The sequence below is a fragment of the Gambusia affinis genome, linkage group LG02 (assembly GCF_019740435.1).
Source record: "Gambusia affinis linkage group LG02, SWU_Gaff_1.0, whole genome shotgun sequence".
In the NCBI taxonomy this organism is placed as follows: Eukaryota; Metazoa; Chordata; class Actinopteri; order Cyprinodontiformes; family Poeciliidae; genus Gambusia; species Gambusia affinis.
This window is the reverse complement of record NC_057869.1, coordinates 28526962-28551514: the sequence shown is the minus strand read 5'-3', so window position 1 is coordinate 28551514 and position 24553 is coordinate 28526962. Positions and strand designations below refer to the sequence as shown.

The 24553-nt window shown below is 39.6% G+C and overlaps 1 protein-coding gene across 5 annotated transcripts in view; it reads right to left on the bottom strand.

The window, feature by feature from the left end:
• The window catches only part of phkb (phosphorylase kinase, beta), a 107867-nt gene that overhangs the window by 64540 nt on the left and 18774 nt on the right, over positions 1–24553 (bottom strand). For all 5 annotated transcript variants that reach the window (XM_044102698.1, XM_044102705.1, XM_044102688.1 and 2 more), the window contains 5 exons: positions 20344–20443; positions 17054–17161; positions 16241–16321; positions 10703–10818; positions 4341–4404 (listed from right to left, as the gene is read on the bottom strand). In XM_044102698.1, coding sequence (XP_043958633.1) covers positions 4341–4404; positions 10703–10818; positions 16241–16321; positions 17054–17161; positions 20344–20443 — 469 coding nt within the window. The remainder of the gene's footprint in view (positions 1–4340; positions 4405–10702; positions 10819–16240; positions 16322–17053; positions 17162–20343; positions 20444–24553) is intronic.

Below are 24553 nucleotides of genomic sequence, written 5' to 3'. Positions count from 1 at the left end.
GGGCGAGAAAAAAAACAAAAAACAAAAAACAGCACAGTTACTTAGGAACTGTTCATGCTTCACAGGTAAAGTGGCAGCTAATGGATTTCCAGTCTGAATGCGCACACCCACAAACATTCACAGTTGGCAAGTCATCCATCCTTTATCTGAGAAAATAAATAAATAAATAAATAAAACCACTTGGCTTTAAAGCCCTCAACTTCTCACCTCATGCCTCCACACATCAAAAACACGCCGTTTTCCCTGCGAAGCCGAGCGGATTTTTCTGGCTTGCATACACGTTTGAAGTTGAACGTGGGAGTGTTTGAACAGCGCAGGACTGATAGTTATTTTATCACTTCAAAAATCCTCACAGGGAGATGAAGTGCAACAGCCACAACGTCGTCTGTTCATCCACTGCACTTAAATATCTTTAGGAAACGGAGGAGGAGGAGAGGAGAAGAGGGGAGTAAAGCTGTTCAGGTTGTTTTTTTTTTTTTTCTTCGGCTCCAGTCCGCTTCATCAGCTGTGCTCACATAAAAGCAACCGGGTCACCCCTGCAACCTGCTAAGCAGTTTTTAATGCAAGTCTTATGCATAATGTATGAATATTGCTAGAATCTGTTTTTCTTCCCCCAAACAGGTCTGGGCTTTTAGTCAAATCAGCAATCTTTCCTTAAGCAATCTGCAGAGTGCCGAGTGCTGCTGGACAGCTGAGCGTCACGCCAGCGAAAAAATAAAATCGGCTTAAAGCAGAACAGAATTATACACGTCTGTAGAAGTATCAGTGAACACATTCAGACCTGAAAAGGCAGGTTAATATATACAACTGGGACTAGACAGGCAGCAGAGATGTGAACCACCATGCACTTCCATCAATTGTGTCTCTTTTTCAGGAATGTTTAGTGTTATACAAGGTTCTAACATTATTTTTTTAAAGAATTCAATCTAATCTCTCAGTCAGTTTTATGGAACTAACTTCCATTTTTTTTTCTTGTTTTTATTTTATGTGACTGCAGTTTGTGAAATATAAAAGGCTATTTAAGCAGAATCTCACTGGAAACTAAGGAAAGAATGAGAAATTATATATATATATATATATATATATATATATATATATATATATATATATATAAAACAAGCTAGTGAATCAAAACAAACAGAAAGAAAGGGAAAAAAGACACATGAGGGCTGTATTACACTGTCTGCTCAGATATAATTAAATTACTGATTAAATTCCCCCCTCTTTATTGATTAGTCAAAATTAAATGGAATTGAAAAAACTTGTCTTATTACATCAAAGATGATAAAATGGGGGTTAATTATAATAATGGTTTACAAAATATATCAGAATACCAACTAAAAAATCTTTAGAAAGGCAAACATTTAAGAAAAACCTAAATAAATAAGCAATGCTAAGCTTCTAATTAAACAGATGAATGTTTTAGTTGTCAATAATATAAACTATTGTAATTTGGATCAGTTTTTGTAAATCTTGGACAAAATCGTTTATTATTTTTGTAACAGAAAATGTTGTGTAATGTCAATATAAAAACTGTAAAAAGCCACACAGAAAGTGGAGGTAAACAGTAAAAATAATGAGAAATATTCACTACTTGAAAGATCTTAATGGATAATCGAATATAAAACATGCTGGCACTGCTGATATGGATGAAAAATAATAAGAAGGGCTGTTTACATGGATCCAAGGAGCCGTAAATGTGCCTTCAAAGCTGATGATATTAGCTTTATCTCTCCAGTTCAGTTTGTCTGGAGCAGAAAAGCTGCATCCCTGCAACTGGTCGGAGGAGGGGCTGGTCAGTGGAGGAAAACTATAAACTCCCTGGACATGTAAGCAGAGCGTCCATTGAGCCGGCATAAAGGCTAAATGTGATGGAAAAGCACACGGTCTGGAGTCGGCGATAAGTGCGATAGCAGAGTGTGGTTTGTAATAAATGTTCCGCTTTGAGGCGCCGGGGGAGTTTGGTTTGGTTTTGGACGGCTGAGAGTCAGCTGGGAAATCAAGATTGATAAGGGTCATTAATAAGAAAGAGGAAAGCTGGTGCACAAGCATTTCCACATAGGAGAAGCAGACACACACACACACACACACACACACACACGCATATCTACAGATGCTCTGCGCAGCATGGATCATAAAGCTGACACGTCAGTAAATCCATTCAACAAGCTCAGCTTGAAAACAGAACCCATTTTGAGTAGAAAGTTGCTGATAAGACTTTGCCCGCTTTATGGTTTCTTGTAAGGTGCAACCTGCCAATTCCAAGTCTGTTTAAATCTTTTTTTTTTCTTTCTTTATTTTAAAGAATGTAACTCCAACCAAAAGCTGGAGGCTCTCTGATAGGAGCAGAACTCTGGACACATAAAGTCAAATATTACCAACAGTTATGCACTACAGCAAACGTCTGACATTTAAAGGATTTTTACAAACTCAAGACAGTGCAGTAAAGTATGCACTGTCTGTTGAAAGCAATAAATGATGTGACTCTTTGATTTTGATTTATTTAACCAATTTATTATAGTATTGATGGTAACACTTTATTAGAGGGGGTTTGCATTAGACTGACATGACACTGTCATGAACATGAAGGAGTCTTTATGACTCTCGTCATTCAGTAAATCAGTGGGTCCCAGTGATTTTCTGGGTCCCTTTATGGATTATTATAAAATCCCCCCCCAAAAAAAAAAAATAAAAAATAAATCAACTGAGCACACACATCGTTCAACCAGACATAAACCTATACACACATTTTGTTTTCAAACTCCACTGAAGTTTATTTCACACTTCAGGTTGCAACAAAACTACAAACCATCTTTTCAGTGAAACACTTTTGTGTAACTGTTTTTGATTTTTTCCCATTCATCCATACCGCTTCCCACCAACCCCCTGCAATGGCACTGTGCTCCCCCCAGGGGGCGCGCCCCACACTTTGGGAACCACTGCAGTAAATAAAGACACTTTTATTCCAGAGTCGTACTAAAAGTTGCACCTAAAGTCTATCAAAATTGCCAACTTTACATTATTCAGTAATAGCATTTTTAATACAATGTTGTTCTAAATCTTCCATTAAAAGTGTCATTATTTGCTGAATGACACTTCATGACAACAGTCAAACATTCATAAAGACTCTTTCGTGTTTATGACAGATGTTATGTCATGTATTATGCCAGTCTTATGCACACACCTTCAAATAAAGTGTCACTGTGTTGATTGATTCATTTATTTATTTTATTTCAAACAATTAAAAATAGTCAAATGCAAAACAAGAAAACAAAACAAAGTGTCCAAAAACCAACAGGCAGAGGTAGAAAACTTATTCTTACTACCTCTTTTTAATAATGTATAACAATAGTTTAGAACTAAAAGAATGTATTTACTTATTTTGACACAATTCAGTTTACATTTACTGCTAGTAAAACACGTTATAGCTCCATCACACCTGTTGATAACAGAGTCTGGACTTGAGCTTATATAGTTTATGTCATAAAGTTGATTTTATTTTATCTGGCCCCAAATTCACAGACAATTCATGAAACTCATCATTTCCTCCTAAAAAAAAAAAAAAAAAAATCTATAACCTTGATTTTGTATCAGTTTTTCCCAATTACTCCTTTTAGTACATTCCACATACCTTTGTTATCTTTATTTTTTTCTAATAATTTTGTATAATAATTTTTCTCATGATATTGGTTCAACTATTTTTTGTATTTTCTGCATCTCTGTTTTCTTCCGTCATTCTTTTCACAAATTGTCTACATCGATTGTCCTTTTTCTGACAGGTATTTAGCAGCCATTGACCTGTCAGTCATCGATCAGAGCCAATCTAGGCAAAATTGACCGATTCTGGTTCCTGGCTGACGGATCGGTCCAAAACCCCTCACTTTGTCGCAGCAGTTCAAAAAGGAGAAAAAACAAACAGGAGCTTTGCAGTAAAACCTGCAGCGACGCATAATGATCTTAGGAACTCTGTAAACTTCTGAGGGATTTCATGGCCAGATAAGCTAATCCTGGGTACCGTCCAACTGTTGACAAGAACGAGAGGAAAAAAATATCTTTACTTCTAATCCATTGACAGGTCTAATGAATGACTCTGTTTTTCTCCCTTACAAAGCAAGAAAAGAAAAAAACAAAATATGTGCACTAATGGATTTAGCAAAAGAGCAGGTGGGGGAGCCAAACCGGGATCAACTGCGGCCATCGACCACAGTGTGTGCAAACATAAAGTGTCTGCTGAAACGGACCCGGCCGTTCAGACAGAGCCCCGTCTCAAATTCAGAAGTAGTGCATTTCATTTTTACTCAATCTGGAAAAAATATGTGCATGAGATGAAGTTCAAATACCTGATTTCCAAACAGGTTGAATCCATTGATGGCCTCCAGAGCGGCTTTAGCGAGACCCACGGAGCTGGCATGAGAAGAAACACCAAATATTAACCACATTATAACCACACTGAAGGTTATTAGATGAAACAATAACCTTCATATTACAGTGTTTAATATCGTAATATTGTTTCTGTCTGTGGATTATCCCATCCGCTTTCATAAAACTCTGCCCAATTCAAATCGCGATCTTACAGATCTGGCAGGACTTGATACAGCTGAAGGCTCTTGAGGCTGTAGCCTGGTGTAAATAATGCCTCTCTTCAGAAAAACCCCCAACTGAAAATCATAAATAAAGAATATGGGAGTGGATTTCACAGTGACTGACCGCTGTGATTGCAATGCAGATGAAAAGCAAATCCATTTCACTGCTGCGTTTCCATTTCTGCCCAGTGGAGATCGGCACCAGAAAGAAAATTAGACGGGAGATCTGGAGGAAAAGTGAAGACGACTTCTGATGTTGCTGCAGACGCTTCACCCAAGCAGTGAAAGTAAAACATTACAGGAAAGTCAAAACTTTCTTTAAACAAAGAAAGTTTAAAAATCCTCTTCAAATTGTTTTTCAGGACCATTTAAAGTGACCGTCATTGCTGTGTAAACCATCATAGGGTGTTTTCACACATGATAGTCCGGTAGACATGGTTTGACTGGGAATCAAAATTGCATTTTCACTGCACTGTGTCAAACAAATCAAATACCTCGGAGCAAGCTGTTCACTCCATCACCTGTGGTGGCGCTGCAACAACAACCGTTGAAGGAAGCAACACAAAAAACCTCTGAAGAAGACACTGAGCACATCTTCCTCCTTCACAAAATGTGAATAAAGCTAAAGTGGCGTCAGACTTTAGCGGTTGTTGATTTCTCTTGCGAGTGACAGATGCACATTTGTTTTGGTTGCATTCACCCAGAATGCCCTGCTGCATCTTCCACTTCCTGCTTGTGGTGCGGTCTCCGGTCCGCTCGCCGTTCAGAAATGAATTTGAGCCGCGTCAGTTTCCCTCAACCGAACCGAAACCTTGGTGTTCAGGTGGACCATAATTCACGTTTTTGGTCCGCACCAGAGTTGGATTACACATTCACACCTCCCAAAACAAACCGGACTTTCATCACAAAAAACTGGAGATGATTTAACACCACCGTGGAAAAATATCTCCTTCTGCTCAGATTACCTCCACATTGTTTTACTACAGCAAAACTAAATCTTAAGTCCTTTTGACTACAGCAAACCGAAATGCTGACACAAACTCATCTACTCAAAGTTTGTTTTAAAAAAACAAAAAAAAGCAAAACAAAAAAACAACATGCTACATTTAGGGAAGGGCAAGCCACCAACTTTCCCAGCAAGAACTTTCTTGGCTTATTACAAGTTGGTGGAAGCTTTACCGGGGAACAGAGCCGCCTGCTGCAGCTTTAAGAACGGAAGATAAAAGCCGAGCCATCATGTTCACAGAGCAACACAAATATAATCGGCTCAAAAATGGGGAAACGCTTCAGGTTTAAAGAAATAAAGCCAGTGACGACGTCTTCAAACACCTCAAAAAACAGTTCTCATATCATAGCAGCTATACCTGTTTGCAGTGCGAAAACACAGATGAAAGCAGGATCAGGGTTTAATCGAAAAGTGAAAAGAAATTAGAAAGTGCCTTTAGAAACAGTTTACATGTGCATAACAAAGCCAAGAAAAGCTCTACTTATACTGGCTTTGGTCTGCCAGTAAAACAGCAGTTGGCACAATGAAGAACTACAAATTGTACACTAGAGGAGCAAATTTACACTCTATAATCATTTTTCATACTTTCAAACCTGAAATATAATTTCTCAATACATTACAGAATAAACATTTATACAAATACTAAAGCTGGAGGTCAAACTCCTCATCTATTCTTACATATTGAGGAATGTACAATGTCGGTCTAAAGGTGAGGAAATGAAGGGAATCTTGACACATTCCCATTCTGAGTAGAGCTTGTGCATTGGGATCAATGGTGTGGAATTTACAGCGTTCTGTTGGGTTTAGGCGGGATATGTCAATGTCCTTGTTGATTTTTAATACTTAATGATCAACTGACCATCTAAAACATTAATGCCAAATCTCTTACTGCTGTACACATTGCACTGTGAGAGCCATGAGTGGCAGCCCAGCTTATCTGCTCATCATATTGTGAATGCTACACTTTCATATTCATACAAAGACAAAGCCCTGACAGTTGTTTTCCTGTGGCACTGAAGGAACAGGGAGAGGCTGAACAGTGTGCGTCAGATTACATCTGACTCATTAAAACCTGAAACAATGCTGGTGGGATTAGATATGCTTCTTTCAGTCAAATTTATCTTCAATCTTAAATCCATTTAATAGATCGGACGTGACGATAAAATGTTCTCCAGAGGCAAAAGTTAGTCATTTGTTATGTACAAATAAATCCTCTCCCCAATGCAAACAGGCTTTCGAGTTCATCTCTATTCAACCCACAAGCAGAGCGAGAAGGACTTCTCAGTTACGCAGATCTAGTTTACATAAAACTACTTTAAAAAAAGTCAGCCTCATTGTTTACCATTTACACACAGCATATGAATTGCTATTACACAACTCCATGTAGAAACTCGCTCGCTAATTGTGAAAATCAAAAGCGTAGCAACAAGAAGCGCAGAGACACATTGGATTAGTTATCTCCCCCGCAGGATATCTTGGCAAGCTGCTGCCAATAGTGTTGGATTGTCAGAGGGGAAGAAGAAGAAAAAACATGCTTGCAGGAGATAAGCCATGGCAGAAATTGAGGATCTTTATCAAGGCGCTGAAAGAGGAGAGGGAGGCCAGCTCGACCTTGGATGATAAGTTAGTTAGAAGCAGGTAACAAAAGCTCCCTGCAGCGGGTCAGAACAGATCTGCTGCTGCTGCTCTGGCCTTAACGACCAGCGTTCGGATTGTCGAACTCTTACTGTGCAGTTTTTCTTGATGGAGATTACTTGCCCATTTCTGATTGTTGCCCATTACAACAAATAGGCATAAAGGCAGACAAAGATCTGCGTTAGGGTTTTTAGCATTCTTAAGCCTGCAGGAGGTCACTTGTACAAAAGAATATTTTGTTTTCCACATTTGTTGAAACTGTCACTGTCGTGACAGTGTGAGACAGTCTATGAAAATAAATAAATAAAATAAATAAAGTAAACAAGGTCCTCTGTTTTCTCCAGTGCTCAATAAAAACAACCAGTCAGAACCAGGAGGCGGGTCTTAGTGCTGTCAATGACTCTGTGTGGCGTTGTTTCTGCTTCCTCTCTCTATTCCTAGGCTGCAGCTATCACAGCCTGTCATACATGCTAACGCTAGGTAGGTGCATAAACAGTTTTTCTGTAATGGTAAGTTGTTTTTCCACCATTAGCACATTTACATAAGGATGATTGACAGCACTAAGCCCCTCCTCTCTGTATTTATTATTGTGCATTAACATCAACCTTCCAATGGGAAATTAGCTGCCTGGCTATTATCTCATGTATTTAAATGTAAATGTTCATAAATACAGTTATTTAAAATGTCTCATTTAAAAAAAAAAAAAAAAAAGCTTGTAAAGTGGATTAGAAGGAAAGGACGCTCGTTTCGTTTGGCATCTTCACAGCCAGTTTCAGTTTGAAACCTGGGATGCCGTTTCTACAAATGCTGGGAAACGTGATGGCAACAGAGATACACTGCATGATATTTGCATGAGGGGTGGAGAACAGGAATAAAACACTTCAAAAGTCATTTCAGATTCAGCTCCATTCCTCATCCTGGCTGTAAACCGTCTCACTGAGGAGTTCATGTTGAGAAGCAGCAGCTTTTATTTCTACATCAGGCTGTGGTGCATGAAGAGAGCTGGATCAAACACAGATGAAGGGGGGCGGGACGAAAGTTCAGGAATCACTTAGAGTACTTATGTTTAGTGTGGTACTTAAAATATATATATATATATATATATATATATATATATATATATATAAATAATAAATAATAATTCCCTTCTCACCCACCGCGGGTGGGGATTCTTCTTCCTCTTAGCTCGGGTCCTCTACCAGAGGCCTGGGAGCTTGAGGGTTCTGCGCAGTATCTTGGCTGTGCCTAGGACTGCACATTTCTGGACTGAGATGTCTGATGTTGTTCCTGGGATCTGTTGTAGCCACTGTTCCAGTTTGGACTGCCCGAGGTCCCGATGACCACAGGCACCACTGTGGTCTTCACCTTCCAGGCCCTCTCCAGTTCCTCCCTTAGGCCCTGGTATTTCTCTAGTTTTTCATGCTCCTTTTTCCTGATGTTGCAGTCACTTGGTATTGCCACATCCACCTGTGACTTTCCTCTGTTGTTTGTCCACCACCACAATGTCCGGTTGGTTCGCCCTCACCATTTTGTCTGTCTGGATCTGGAAGTCCCACAGGATCTTAGCTCGGTCATTCTCCACTACCTTCGGGGGTGTTTCCCACTTTGATCTCGGGGGTTCCAGTCCATATTCTGCACAGATGTTTCTGTACACTATGCCTGCCACTTGGTTGTGTCGTTCCATGTACTCTTTCCCTGCCAGTACCTTGCACCCTGCTGTTATGTGTTGGACTGTCTCAGGGGCCTCCTTGCACAACCTACACCTTGGGTCTTGTCTGGTGTGGTAGATCTGGGCCTCAATTGCTCTGGTGTTTAGGGCCTGTTCCTGGGCGGCCATGATGAGGGCCTCTGTGCTGTCCTTCAGTCCAGCTTTTTCCAGCCATTGGTAGGACTTTCTGATGTCAGCCACTTGGGTTGTTGCCGGTGGTACATCCCATGCAGGGGCTTGTCCTCCCATGATGGTTCCTCCGCACCTCAGCTTCTGGTCCCCATTGTTTGAGACATTCACTGAGCACATTGTCTGTTGAGGCTTTGTCCCTGATGTATCTATGGATCTTGGATGTCTCGTCTTGGATAGTGGTTCTCACACTCACTAGTCCTCTGCCTCCTTCTTTGCGGTTCGTGTATAGTCTCAGTGTGCTGGATTTGGGGTGGAACCCTCCGTGCATTGTTAGTAGTTTCCGGGTCTTAACATCTGTGGCCTGTATCTCCTCCTTTGGCCAGCTAATTATTCCTGCAGGGTACCTGATTACTGGTAGGGCATAGCTGTTTATTGCACGGATCTTGTTCTTGCCATTGAGCTGGCTTCTCAGGACTTGTCTTATGTTGGAGGTGCAGCTCTTTTTCTTGTGATCTCATCAAGGTTGCCATTTGCTTGTGATATTCCCAGGTATTTGTAACCTTCCTCTATGTCTGCTATTGTTCTGCTATATATATATATATATATATATATATATATATATATATATATATATACACACACACAGGTATCATTTTTTCTTTTAATAAACTTAAGTTTAGATTTTATTTTGATTTGAAATGCATTTACATCAAATGACTCAAAACAGAAGTATAATCAGGATTTTTCTGATTTATTTCAGCAAACATTGGGTAATAATAGTAATAATTGGGTAGTAATTTTCCCTAGATTGGTGTATTACAGCAAGTGCAGTACATGGCTATTTGTAAAAGCACAGCAATGTGTGATTTTACAGCTTTTTGGAAGAGGTGAGCAATGCTGCATATTTTAAAATCGATTTGATACCAAACAAATACAAGTCCAGTATCACCAAAACTGATGCTGATATTGATTATTTAAGTTTGGCATTTTATCAAACTTCTGAGCTTAGGTGTTTCTGTGGTCTTTCCATCTAAATATGTTTTGTCAACATCAGGGACGGTATTTAGATAATATAGGCAAGATACATTATTAACATCAACATGGTAAACAGAAAACATACATATGCATTTTTCCCTTAAAGTACAAAAAAGTAAAATTTCAGAACAAATCCAAACAAAATCTTTTTGAGATAAAGTTGAGGAACAATAAAAAAAAATAAATTCAATAATCTAAAACTTAAGTTTTGATCAGATACTGATACCAACGTGATATTGATATCATCAATATTTTTGGATCGCTCTGCCCACCTCTACTTTTTCAGACTTCCATAGATTGAGGCCTGCAGACTGATATCTACAGAAACAGATCCAACACACAGACGCACGCTGCATCCATTGTGTTTTCATCCCTTTGCATTTAGTACGTCTGTGATTATTTGTAATGATTATTTTATTCTAATAAATTCCAGAGAAACACGGTTTTGTGTTGCAAATAATAGTTTGACCGGCACAGTAAGAAAAAAGATAACAAACCTTTGGTATAGAAAACAGATATTTGTCCTTGATGTTTTAACATGTTATAGCATTTGTTTATTTTTTTTATTCCAGAACGTGTGCCTTTTGTTCCGGACTGACTGACCTGGAATGCAGCTCTGTGCTGCCGTTATTGTATTTGCTGCCTCGCTCCCACATGCCGTAGTCGGGCAGCCTGTAGGCTCTCTCCACACAGAACACCAGATTCTGGATGAAGGAAACCTGAGAGGCAGAAACATCAAAAAACAGAAAGGCTTGGGACACAGAGAGCAAACACGTCACACAAACAACACACAATCACACACAATGAGTGAGCAGGAGCTGGTGGTCGTAAACATGTTCCCAAATGGAAAAAACAAAAAAAACTACAAAAAAATACGCAATCGCAGCACATGATTTATGCTGCACCCACACACGGATACAAACACACCGGACACAACAATACACGGTTGTACAATACCGAATGACCTTCTTTATTGATCTGGGATGAAGGATGTAAGGCTGATTACTAAGGTTACCAGAGAGCAGGAGAAAACTGATTTCTCATCAGCACTCAAGGTGAAACTCTCCCTGCGGCTACAGACAAGGTCTTAACTAACTCATAAAGTGTGCCATTAATATACGTGAAGGTATCTACAAAAAAACAAAACTAGAAAAAAAAAAAAACATGGAGCTGAACCCTTCTTACAACACAATGTTCACTTGTTGCAATATTTGAATTCATTAAAACCACAAAGCAGCATTTAGAACTCGAAAAGATGCACCGATCAGGCTTTTCCTTTTGGAAACGAGTTTCAATATTTGATACAAATCCAGATTTGTCTGGATATTTATCCTGCAGATTAACAACAGGAAACATTGCCTGATTTGGATCTCTTGCCAATTTATTATTGATTTGTTACTAAACTACAACTGAAAGTAACCTCCCACTTGTCATGCATGCGTCATGGAAAGACACTGGTTCGACCTGTGAGATGTCAAAACCTTGACTTCTAGATGCAAGACGTTGGGGGAAAAAAAAAAAAAAAAAAGTGCGAAGGCTTTCTGGTCTTGCATCATTAAAAAGACCTGAACGCAGCTGAGCTTTCATGTGTACATGAGTGACGGGAGGTTTAATCTGAAATGGCACAGTGAGGAAAAGAAAGAAAGAATGAGTAAAAGAGAAAGATAGAGGGGGAAAAAAAAAAGAGCCTGCACAGGTTTTAAATAGGCCAGTTTGAGAAGGAGGCCAGGCAGAAAGACTGAGAAAGGTGTTTGCTGCATCTTTTATTTGGGATTTTATGACTTGAATGATTAACGAGAGGAACTCTTTAGTATCTTAATGGTATCTTAATGAATGTTACTGCCCACTGGCCAAACGAGCCGCTCTGTCTTACTGATGCCAGATTACTAATCCTGCTTCTGTTTTGGGACGGAGTTTGTGAACTCGGGACACATGTGGAAAGCTGAGTGCTTTCTACTTTTACCCAAACATTCGCAACCGATGAGCTTTTTTCACATTTGGCAAATCACAACCAGAAACTTTCATCAGTTTATACAAGAAAGATCAAGACAAAATGATAGTTTTTAAAATCTAAAATGTGGAGTGGATTTAATCCTCCAATCAGACTCCATCATAGTCAATAATTATAGAAACAATTTCACATCGTTACGTAACCCAGGCCTTCAAGGGCATTTCTATATAATCTAGAGACTTAAAAATAGATTTTCAATTGGATCCAGACTTGGACTTTGACTGGACCATCCCAACACATGAATATACCTTCATCTTATCTAATCCACTGTATCTCTGGATGAATGCTTAGTGTCAATAGACGTGTGTCCCTTCAATTGTCAAACTTTTAAAATGTCACAAATTTTTTTAAAAATGTAAACATTAATTATGTATGTTTTCATCAACTGTTCTAGGGCGAATCAAAGCATGATTATGTCAGATGTTGATGTTACACACAGCGGTAATAAACATCATGTTATAATGTTATTCCCTCGTCAAAATCAGACATGGAGTGTTTCTTTGATTCAGTCATGTAGGTTTGAGATATACTTTATTCTCCGATGGCAACTATTCAACTTTGCAAAACACATGGGTGGAGGTAGCTCCGCCTTCGAGGACAAAGCTCCTCCGCAGAGCTGTAGTTTCCAAACCTCCGAGCTTCTGCCTCACAGGGCAGCCCATCTCTCATCTCCTTCAGACTAGCCAGCAGCAATTAGCAAACACCTGGTGGACCTGCACACATGTTGAGCTGCTTCTGCAGGTAAAAACATTGTTAAAGGGCCAATAGAGGAGCCATGTTGTGATGACTTCCCGAAGGAGAAGCTTTAGAAAGAGCAGGAGTTTCTAAAGAGACAGAGGCCCAGTTTAACGAAGAACCATTATGAAGTCAAATTTCTTTTGTTTGATATGTATGCAGCATTTCTATAACTATTGATTGTGCTGTGGTTGCACAGTGGCGCAGTTGGTAGAACTGTTGCCTTGCAGCAAGAAGGTCCTGGGTTCGATTCCCGGCCCGGGGTCTTTCTGCATGGAGTTTGCATGTTCTCCCTGTGCATGGTGGGTTCTCTCCGGGTTCTCCGGCTTCCTCCCTCAGTCCAAAAACATGACTGTCAGGTTAATTGGTCTCTCTAAATTCTCCCTAGGTGTGAGTGTGTGTGTGTGTGTGTGAATGGTTGTGTGTCCTGTATGTCTCTGTGTTGCCCTGCGACAGACTGGTGACCTGTCCAGGGTGAACCCGCCTCTCGCCCGGAACGTAGCTGGAGTTAGAACGTAGCTGACCCCATTAGGGACAAGGGTGAACAGAAAATGGATGGATGGATGATTGTGCTGTAAAATGTGCCTGAAAAACACAATAATGATTGCTTTATGATGTAAAAGTGCAAAACTTTCTCCCTGACCTGTCTGCTGTATTAACCTTCCACTCCTGCTCAGTGGATCAGTTTGTTCACTAATGTTTTCTAACAAAACTCGGCGGCCTTCACAGAATAAATTAAAGACGTGTGCACTCCATTTAACAATTAGGGGATTTTTGAATCACCTAATTCCACTGAATTTATTAAAGGGTCCCAGAGGCAGACAGAATGCAAATACACATCATATAATGCGTTATTTTCCGTTTGGCCAATCCAGTTGAACTCCAGACTTATGAAGTGCAAAAAAAAAACAAAAAAAAAACACAAAATAAAAAAAGATAAAGAAGGAGATTGTGATGCATGCAAGGCAATGAGTCGCAGCATTTCATGCATCATGAGACTGAAAATGACATCTGGCAGAAGGTTGATAGTGAATCTTTCCTTCAAGAGACGTGCGCAGCCTTTCTTTCCAATCGCAAGAAAAAAAAAAAAAAAAAAAAAAGAAAACACTGCAATGCAGCTTCCAGGCTCGGCCTGGAGGAAGCCCACAGACTTCACAAGCAGTGACAGCTTACAACAGGCTAATAAATACGGCACTAATGTGATTAGTCTGAATGAAATACATTTCAAACAGCTTTCAGTGGGAGCAGCAATCACAAAAGCTCCTGCTCAGTGGATCTGATGTTTGCTAATACGGGGTTTGGGGCGCAGGCCGCTTCGGTTTGAATTATGCAATTTGGTAAGCACTGTTTAACCAGGCAGAAAAATCTGCTGCACAGCCGCGACTGCCCTCATAAACATAAAACATTGCATTGTTAATTTGTTTTGTCAGTGGTAAGAAATGGAGAAAAACGGGAGGTTACCAAGGTGATATGCGTGTGCGTTTGGGCGTCTAAACAAAGTGCAGGCAGCATGCATTAATTGCTCAGCGGAATAATATTTGACCACATTTCTGCTTTCAGATGAGCTCAATTTAGTAAACAAATGGATTTCTCTACCAGGGGCACAAATTTCACTGCTCTGTAGCAGTAAGTAAAGCTGTGAACGAGCCGGGTGTTAAGTTGACTGAATTAATGATGTTTTTGTTGCTCCTAGAGGCCACACAATAAAAAATAAAAAAATTTAAAAAAATACGCTGTGGAAACCTAACAAGCAACTAAGTCTGTTTTTGTTTTATTAAGAGCTGAAGATAAAAAGAAAACCCAAGCTGGACAGATAAATCAATGTACAGGGAGAGACAGATTTTAGGTAATAAAGCCACAGATCACTCAAATAAAATGTGAACGGATCATTTCCCAGGAGGACATTTAGACTTCCATACGGAGATCATCTAAATGTTTTTTTCCTGGTGAAGTTAACTAAGCGTTTCAGAGACTATAAATGCAAAAAAAAACCCTATGAAATAGAGATATTGGCCCCTCTGATTCTGCTTTTATGTCAGATCTATGGCATCTGCTCCGAGCTTAGTTCAAATAAGCTCAAATTTGGAGGCCTACAGTTCCTATCAGATACTTTCAAAGGGGCAGTATTATGTGTTATCCAGGCATATTATGCTGTAAAATAGCACCATCAAGAAACCATGTTAACTGCAGCTGGGCCTCTGTCTCTTTAGAAACTCCTGCTCTTTCTGAAACTCCGCCTTCAGGAAGTCATCACAACACGGCTCCTCTATTAACTCTTTGACAATGTCAAAGGGTTAAAGTTTCACTGAGAAGCAACTCATATAATGAGCTTAGCATGTGTGCAGTTCCTAAAGGTGTTTGCTAATTGCTCTGGCTAGTCTGAAGGAGCCACATGTTTTAATAACACGCGGCTAATGTTATTAAAACACATTAGTGAACAATTTGTTTTAATAACATTATGACATAAAGCAAAGCCCAACAAAGGTCGCTTTTATATAATATTGCCCCTTTAAAATCTCAGTGGGAGGCAATATTTTGCACAGACATAGACAACATTATTTTTAATATTGAGAAAGATTTGATTTCCAGAGGGAAATTAAAACTAGTTGTAGCTCAGATGATAAAAGTTGGAAGTGATTCTTTGTATGTAAATGTAGATAAAAGACTATCAGAACAGCACTTGATTGGCACAACTGGCTAAACACAGTCATGATGTTTACATTTTTATGCCTTAGTTTTGCTACACAGTGCCTTTTCTTTACAGTTTTAAACTAAAACTACTTCAGCTGTCTACTTTTCTATGGCTGACGATACTTGACTCCCAGTCGTCTTAATTTGTGACAGCTCTCCTTATTTAATTTGCTTGATAAGTGGATACAGTAATTGATAGTCGGTTTCAATCTCTTCATGTGTAATAAATAGAAAACGTTCTCAAACATCTGTTGTGTTTCATCACTCTGCTGTTACAAATGAAGAAATAATTTGATCTATAATTATCCATTTTACTTGACTGGTGTTTTGTTTCACAATGTGTATATATAACGTTTGAATAGTTTAGATTACTGTGCAGTGATTTCTAAAGATTTGTTAGGTGTCCATCTATGAAATCATATTTTTAGATTCATAATGAAGAACATTTGAAAGCACATTTTCAAATTACATTACAATTCATATATAAATGTAAACATGTCTTTTTAAGTAAATCAAGCAGCGAGGTTCACTGGATGGAAAACAAACCTAAAGGAAGAAATTTATTACTACTGAATGTGTAATTACTTCACAACATGCTTATAAAATGTTTGGACCAGCTTCTAATTGCTTCCAAAATGGCACAAGTGTAAAATGTCTATGTTTTGTTTTTTACATTTTTTTGTGCTTTCTGGTGTCTTGTTTACCTCGTCGGTGTTGTAAATGATCTGGAGACCGGAGCAGATCATCTCCACCAGGTACAGCAGGAACAGAGAAACCGCATCGATCTACAGCGACGACAGAAAAGGTTGGGAGTGAAGTACCATTAGAGAAACGACTGTCATTTCCGCTGCACGCTTTTCTCAAATTCAGTTCAGCCAAAAACCGTGACATACTGCAAAAAACCCCCCCAAAAAAAACCAAAAAAAAAAAACCAGACGTGTCTTTTATGTTAGCTAGAAGAAGTGACACCGAGACAACATCAATAATAAAGTGAAAGAAAAACCCAACAGCAAAGGACTTAATGTGAAGAGCAAATCCTCCACTTCTATACGCTCTTGTTGATTTTTCAGTGTCTTTGTCGCAGCATGGTGACTTTGCAGCCTTATTTTGATTTTCAATTTCTGGCTCTCTCGCTTGTATTGGACTCGCTTCACTGGAAGTACAGGCGCCATCCAAACGCAGCGCACCAAATTGACCTCTTTCAATACCATTGACAGAAGAATAAACTGTCTGAGCCCCAGCTTAAAGCACATTCACCTCTCATGGAGAGAGAGAGAGAAAGAGAGAAAAAGAGAGCGAGAGAGAGAGAGAAAGGCTGCAGGACTAATACTTGATAATAGTCATTTATTTGCTAATTTATTCACACCATTTCATCTTTAACAAGGCTTACCCATCCTAACTTCTGATCTGAAAATGAATTTCCCCCGCCCCCATATCGCCATTAATCTGAATATTCAGATTGTAGAAAAAATAAGGTAAACCGTCTCATTTCTACAGCTGGCTGTTTGCCGACTCACCTGTAGGTGGTGATAGTCGCCGTAGGTGTAAACCTCGTCGCCGGTGTCCACGTTGAAGACGGAGTGGAGACACTTGGAGGGGCTGGGGTCATTTTTAAACTCCTCCACCTGACAGAGAGATGAACACAGGCGGAGATGGGTGAGATAAGATGGGCAGGTGAGGGTGAAGATGGTGCAGAGGAAGAGAAAGGCAGAGATTTCCTTCGTTTGCTTTCGATTTCAACACAGTAACAACTTTGAAAAGGTGAGGAAGAAACTGTCCACAGGAAGATAGAGAAGGTAAATATATGGTGCTTTCCAAAAGCATTCTCGATCCTTTCCTCATTTCTTCACATTACAACCACAAAATGTGCTGGATTTTATGTCACAACAAGTAGTGCATATTGTAAAGTGGAAATAAATTGATAGTTTATTTACAATATCCATCAAGAGGTGTTGTATTCGCCTAATTTTTAACCGCCTAACAAAAATCAACAGCAATCTAATCTAATTCTTTTTTTTTTTTTTGATTGTAAGTTGACAGGAAGGTGGGTTGTGATAGAATAGGAAGACGTGCAGCAAAGATCATTGTGTCGGGATTTGAACCAGCGCCTGCCGCGTCGAGTACCAACTCCTCCGGACACGGGTCACACACTTTCCCCCATAAACATCGTCTACATTTCTGTGATTTAATGTCAGTGAAAATCCATGTTTTCCTGTAATTAGAGAACAAAGAGCAACATGAAGACAAAGGAACAGCAATAAAAGCAGCTTTAGGTTCTAAAACTAAATGAAAGGTTTTGAATATGTCACACAGCTCTGCTCAGTCATCTGAAAATGCAAAGAGTGTGGAACCACTGCAAACCTGAACTACAAACCTTGAAGGAACCATGGTAACTGTGGGGGATCAAAAAGGTTACATATGTGAGAAAACTATCACCAGACATCACCCTGGACACACCGTTCCCAAAGCAACGCATGGTGGTAGCAGAATCATGTTGTGGGAGGTTGATTGGAGACACAACCAGAAAAAGAGACTGGGCAGTAAAAGGTCACTCTGTAGGCTTACAAAGCTGGTAGACAAATAAAACAGAAGACATCCCCTGTATCTGCAGCACAAGGTGGTTCCACTAAATGCTGAGTCAGGGGGACTGAACACAAATGCACACCATTCAGGAAACTGAGTACTTTGTGTTGAAACCTCATTGGAATACATTACAGCGAGTGATTCTGATGTGATCAAATGTAAAATGAATACTTCTGCAAAGCACAGTGCGGTCCTGGAACCTGTCACTGTTCGTTGCCGGAGCTTTGAGTCTTAAATCACCTCCGGCGTTGCAGCAGAAGCGGCTCTAACTGTGCCAGTGACACATATTGAACATAATCTTTTATTTCAGAGTCAACATGCTGGTCCCATGAGGAACGACCGTAAAGGGATGCTGTGTGGGGCGGACTGCATCCTGCTCTGTGGCAGATAAGGGTCACATTCAGGTCACTCAATCTGTGACATGGTTTGCAATAAGCCCTCCATGGTTTCTTGGCTACGTTGTTTTGTTGGTGCCTTTGTGCTTGTTTGCTACATCGACTCAGCTCCATGCTAAATAACAGCTGTGCTGCCAGTCCTGTCATGCAGTTATAAATAATTGGCCTTTTGTCCCATTTTTCCCTCATTTGTTTCCTTTCCTCTCTCTCTTTCTCTGCCTCTCTCTCTCTCGAAGCCTTCCTCCTTGATTTTTTCTCTCCTCAAGTCTTCCTTTACAGCTTTTTATCATGCACTCTACTGTTGTCATTCATCATCCTTTTGCTCTTTGTATCTTTATCTTTTCTTTTGCAGACACCCCATCTTTTGTTTGGCGCTTTACCGTTTCCCACCCTTTTCTGCTTTCGTGTTGCTACACAGTTGGGTCATAGTCGAGACCCTCTGTCCTACTTTTCCTGGAACTGCTCCACTTCTTGCCATCCCACAGTAATACGGATATAAACATAAGTGTGCATAGAGAGTCCAATGAGTTCTGCCGCACATATTTCCATAAAAAAATGCTTTTTTTCTTTCTTTAGTGGACCACCTGAATCTCACTTCAATAAAGCCAAAATGTCAACTGGCTCCACTCTTGAAAAGTTTGTTGTAATTGCTACAAAGCACAATGAAAAGCTGAGTGCAGCCCCCAGGGATTCTTTCTAATACCCCACTGTAATGGGAATGATCTGAAACAAGTGATGTTAATGGGATTTAAAGGTGCAGTAGCACAGCTTGTAGTCCTGTTGCCTAGCAGCCAGAAGTTCTCAGGAATCGAATCCTGGGTCTGGGGTCTTTCTGCATGGAGTCTGCATGTTCTCCCTGGGTTACCATACTCTAAAATCATGACTGTTGGGTAACTTGGTTTGCCAGATTTGCAATTAGGTGTGAGTGTGTGTGCATGGTTGTAATGTAGGGATATGTCTAGTGTATTATGGTAGCAGATATTTACCAATAATATGTAAATATTTTACAAACCTACTTTGACATTTTGAAAAAAATTACCCCACTGATTACTCAGTTATACTTATCGGATTGATTTAATAAAGACTAATATCAGTCTACCCAGTTTATCCATTTCATTTTGGTAATCTAAGTGTGCAACAGTTATTCCTTGTGAACAATACTAAAATGTAATGTTTCATGTGATTGTAAAGAAAAAGACATGAAGCGTCCTAAAGACGGTCCTTCATGCAGACATCGGCCTGCGTCACATCTTCAATAAAACCTCCATGTAGTTTTTAAGTGCTGGACACGGGGCCATGACGAACGCCGCTTTGTGTAATTAACTGTGTAAACGCAGCTTTGTAATTAAGACACAGGAAAGCTCTTCTCTGAATTAGGTCGCGAAGGTCGAGACGAGATGAAGCAGAGCGGCTTTCTCAGAGAACACGCAGACACGCTCGTACGCAACAAGAGAACACACACTCTGAAAAGATGCTGCTCATGAAGACCAACAACAACATCCAGCCAGAAACCTTATGCATTCCCTACTTTGTCTGCATAAGGCAAAGCGCGCTCATTAGGTTTACTGCAGACGTGGCATGAAATTTTCCCGTTCGGAGCAAAAGTCCGAGGCAATTAAAGGATAGTGGGTTATTAAGCCCTGAGGGCTGAAGCATCCATCCTCTTCCTGTTGTCACTTGCAGGAATATGAACAAAGGGAACCAAATGCCTCAGCTGCTTTAAAGAGGCGCTCTGCGTGGAAACGCACTTCTGATGGGAAACTGTGCGTGACTGCAGGCTATCCTGAGGAAAACATGCAGTTTAAGAGCAGTCGCTGGAACAAACTCACCTTATCCGCCTGCCTCATGTAGCAGTAGAGGATCCCTCTCATGCACTTGATGGCAGAATGCTCCAACTCATGCGTGCGGCCCAGATCATCGTCGATGCGCCTGCACAGTGAGGGAAGAGCAAAGAACTTTAACAACGCTGAATGAAACGACAGAACTGCTGGTCCCTCCAACAGAACAGGAATGATGATACACTCTCAAAACAGACCTAAGAGAGGCTTAAGTAGCATTTATCAGTAGAACCTCAGGAGTCAAATTGTTAATTATAGCATCGGACCACATTCTACTGACAGCAAAGCAATAGATAGAAGACACTCTTGGGAAGATTTCTGCTCATCTCTTGAGTATTTAAAAACTTTTCAGGCTATAGAAGAAGAGGGCCACGGCTTGTCACAATAAATTGTCAAAGAAGTTATTGTGATAAACGATAATATCGTTGTTCTGAGATCATTTTACAAGAACACCACCTACACTGTCTTCATCGTCCGAGGTTCAGACGATGAAGAGAGTCGGCCATCTCTCATCATCATTACAGTTGTTTTTGTTTGACAATGCATTGTTTCGGAAACATGAGTGTGCAATTTCTGTTAATAAAATGCTTTACTTTATTCATACCTCAGTTTACAGCATGCTCACATTTGTTAGTAGATTGAAAACAAATCCCCCATTTCAGAAAGGGAAGGACAGTTGTTTGTGTAATTATAAAGGTGTTGTCATTCCTATGAATAAATGAGACATTTTGCATCCAGGTGATATTTTAGGCACTTGGATGTTACAGATGACTGGCCAGTGTTTGAATCTGACCTCCTCTGACCAGATGTACATTTCCCCATCATGATTTTGCTGGTCATAGGGCCATAAGGCCACACAGCACTTTCACCAATTCAAATGTGAAGCTGAAAAATGACTAAAAATTAGCTGCCGATCCGTCAATTGGATTATAGTTTATCATTTCTGTCCAAGAAAACTACTAAAGAACAAAGACAGTTCTCAATCAAATTCACATTAGTAAAATTTAAAGTGTAATGGAGACACTTTTTAACGTGTAGCCTCGTGGCGTTGATATTAACATGAAAAATAACATCGAAAAAACAGATAGAAATGTAAAAACCCTTAAAGACATAAAAAGCTATTTGTTTCTTCCACACTTAGGATTTCAATCAGCTTTCTACTATTACAGTACAAAAACATTATTTTTTGTCTAGGCATGGTCTGAACAAAACAACTACAGTGCCAACAAAAATGGCACTGTAGCAATATTATCTTAGCTTTTGTCGTCTGGGAAAGAAATCCTTAAAGTCTTTTTTCCTTTTAGCTTTTTCCCTTTCATGTTCTACTGTGTTCTTACCCGAGTTTAGGTGTTGCTTTATCCTGCTCATCTCCCTGTACTAATTATTGCTCAAAAGGTCTTACCATATATTTTATTCCTTTGTATTCATTTCTTTGTTTATTCTTGCATTTTGTTGTTTTTGTGTTTCGTTTCTCTTCATCATCCCCACGTGTTTCACCTGACTTGCCGCTCATCTAATAAGCTCTTGATTGGTTACAGTTCAGCGCCGGATTCTCTGTGTTAACACAGCTAGTTCAATGCGCTTTATAAAAAAATAAAAATAAAAAATAAAAATTCACTATTGCCTCTCACCAACTGCTTTTCACAACTAAACTTGGCAGATTGCCGTAGTCTCTCTGTGGGGGAGCAGAGCGCCGTGGCTACAGGCCAGGACCATGTGTGCATACTGATGGAAAAAAAAAACAAACAAAAAAAAAAAACGCAGGCCGATGTAACACCTGGGATTTGAGGTCAAAGTTCAGGTATTATTTTAACTTTTGAGATGCTAAGCTGCTGCTCCCGGTTGTATCGAAACAAACTCCTGACTGCCAAAACACATCCTAGCAAATAACTAAAAGTAAAAGTAGTAACACTAAAAATATTATTCCAGCTGCACAGCCTCCAAAACCCAAAAATGATTGTCCAAAAAAAAAAAAAAAACCACACACAACAATAAAACAAAACAGTGTTATATCCAAAAACAAAAATCTACTAAGAACAAGCATAACAGAGCTACTCCAACATAACGTCAGCACGAGTAGCATCATTCTAGATCAGTATTTAGTGATGGAATAAACAGATATCTCTGTAAGATATCTGCTCATCTATTGAGTATTTAAAAACGTTTTCATGCTACTGGAAAAAAGGGAACAGGCCTGTCACAATAAATTGTCAGACATTATTGCGATAAACGATAATATTGTTGTTCTGAGACCTTTTTCAAGTCATTAAACAGTACTGGCACAACAATGCAAGGACACGTTCTCAAAGATAAAAAGCTTTCTTTTCTAACAAACATTACACACTAGAAATTAAGCTCACTTCAAATAAATAAACAAAAATGGAAACTGAAGTCTCTGTAAACAAAGCAGTCAAGTTGAGACTTGACTTCTGAAGCTCCAAACTGAAGACTTTTGTCATCCAGACTTTGGTAGTAAAAGATACAGACATGAGGAAAAACGACCATGTAAATGGAAATTGTCGATTTATTATACAATTAATCAATTAATTGCTTATTGCAACAGGCTTGAGAGGGAATATGTAAAGTAGAGACGACTGTCCGTCCTGTTTGGACAAATACAATGAACCTTTACTCACCACCTGTCATTTTATGATTACGTAGAAAATTAGGAGAGATTTTCGATGGTAACATAACTAGAACAGCTATCCCAGCAGTACATATATAACACATTAGCATAAAGGTCAAAAGAAGAGCTGAAATCATGTGCACTTAGAGGAGGGGTTGTAGTAATTCCAGCCACTCATCAGATCCCTGAGTGTCTCACACTCGCTCAGACACGCATGCGGCAGCTGACTCTGAAGTAAGTAATGGCACAAGCCAAGCCTGTCAGATGAGAATCATCTTAATTAAATCCCAGTGACAATTCTAATAGGAGGCAGCCATGACTGATGACTGGGATGTGCCGCTGGTCACATCACTGGAGTACTCTCTATTTTTACCACACTCTTTCACTCCGTCTTCCCCCACAATCTAATTTCCTCGCTCGCTTTTCCTTCCCATCCCTTGTTTTTCCTGGCTACGCCTCTTATCTCCTCACACACTCTTTCTGCTGACCTTACCCCTCCCTGACATCTCTCCCGTTTTCCAGCCTGCTCTTCAACTTAAAAACCATTTTAGTCCCACCATCATCATATCTTCCTTTCTTCATAGTTTTCAGTCGTTTGTTTCATTAACACTTCAGGGAAATGCCCTTTTCTCAAGACCCTAATCAGTGAGAAATTAATCAAATAAGGGAACCTGACAGAGAGGATTATCTAGCACTTGGGTGAGATGCTGATGTAGCACTGGTGTTTTAAAATCTGAGGACATATTAGCTGTTTATTTCTCCTTTTCCTTTTTACATATTGTGTTTTGTAAGCAGCCCTGAATCATTTTATGCCTCAAACATAAATTTCAAGTTTTGTTTTATATGGATTTTAAGCTGCGCCACAAATTTCTTTATGTCTTTTTGTATTTTATTTTTTGCTGTTTGTTCTGTAATATTTTCTAACAAACCTTCAGGACCTCAAGAGAACAGCTGGACTCACAGCTAAATCCTAAATTATTCATACTCCTGGCAGATTTAGCCTCAAAGTAATCTTTGAGTTTTTCCAACATGACTCGGAGGTTTTATGAACATTTTGGTGTGGCCTGACGTCAATCTGATAGTGAAGTTAAAAAATGAAGGCGGTGGCAGAGATTTCTTCCTGCCTACAGCCATCTTTATCAACAAGAACTCGGGAGAATTTTGAATTAATATACGAGTTACAACAGCGTATAATTTCCCTTTGGGATCAATAAAGCATTTTTGAATAACATGAAATCTCAATAAGCTAAAGTGTCGAACATGTTTAGTGTTTAAAGTTCAAAGGGTCTGATTATTTTTGCAAAGCACTATATGTTTTTCTTCGAGTTGTTATCCAGGGACCGACACGTTGAGGAGATTACACTCAGTTTCAGTATTTTATGAAGGTTTTAGTTCAATTAAACACAAAATAAAACCATAAACTATTGCAGTCAAGAGAGGCTTTGCTCCAAAAAAGAACAGCAGAGCCAGGAAACTGAGACACACAATCACCTGAGTGTGTGTGTGTGTGTGTGTGTGGTGACAGATATTCCACAATTACACGCAGTCCAGCTCTCTGCCAAGTAATCATGCAGT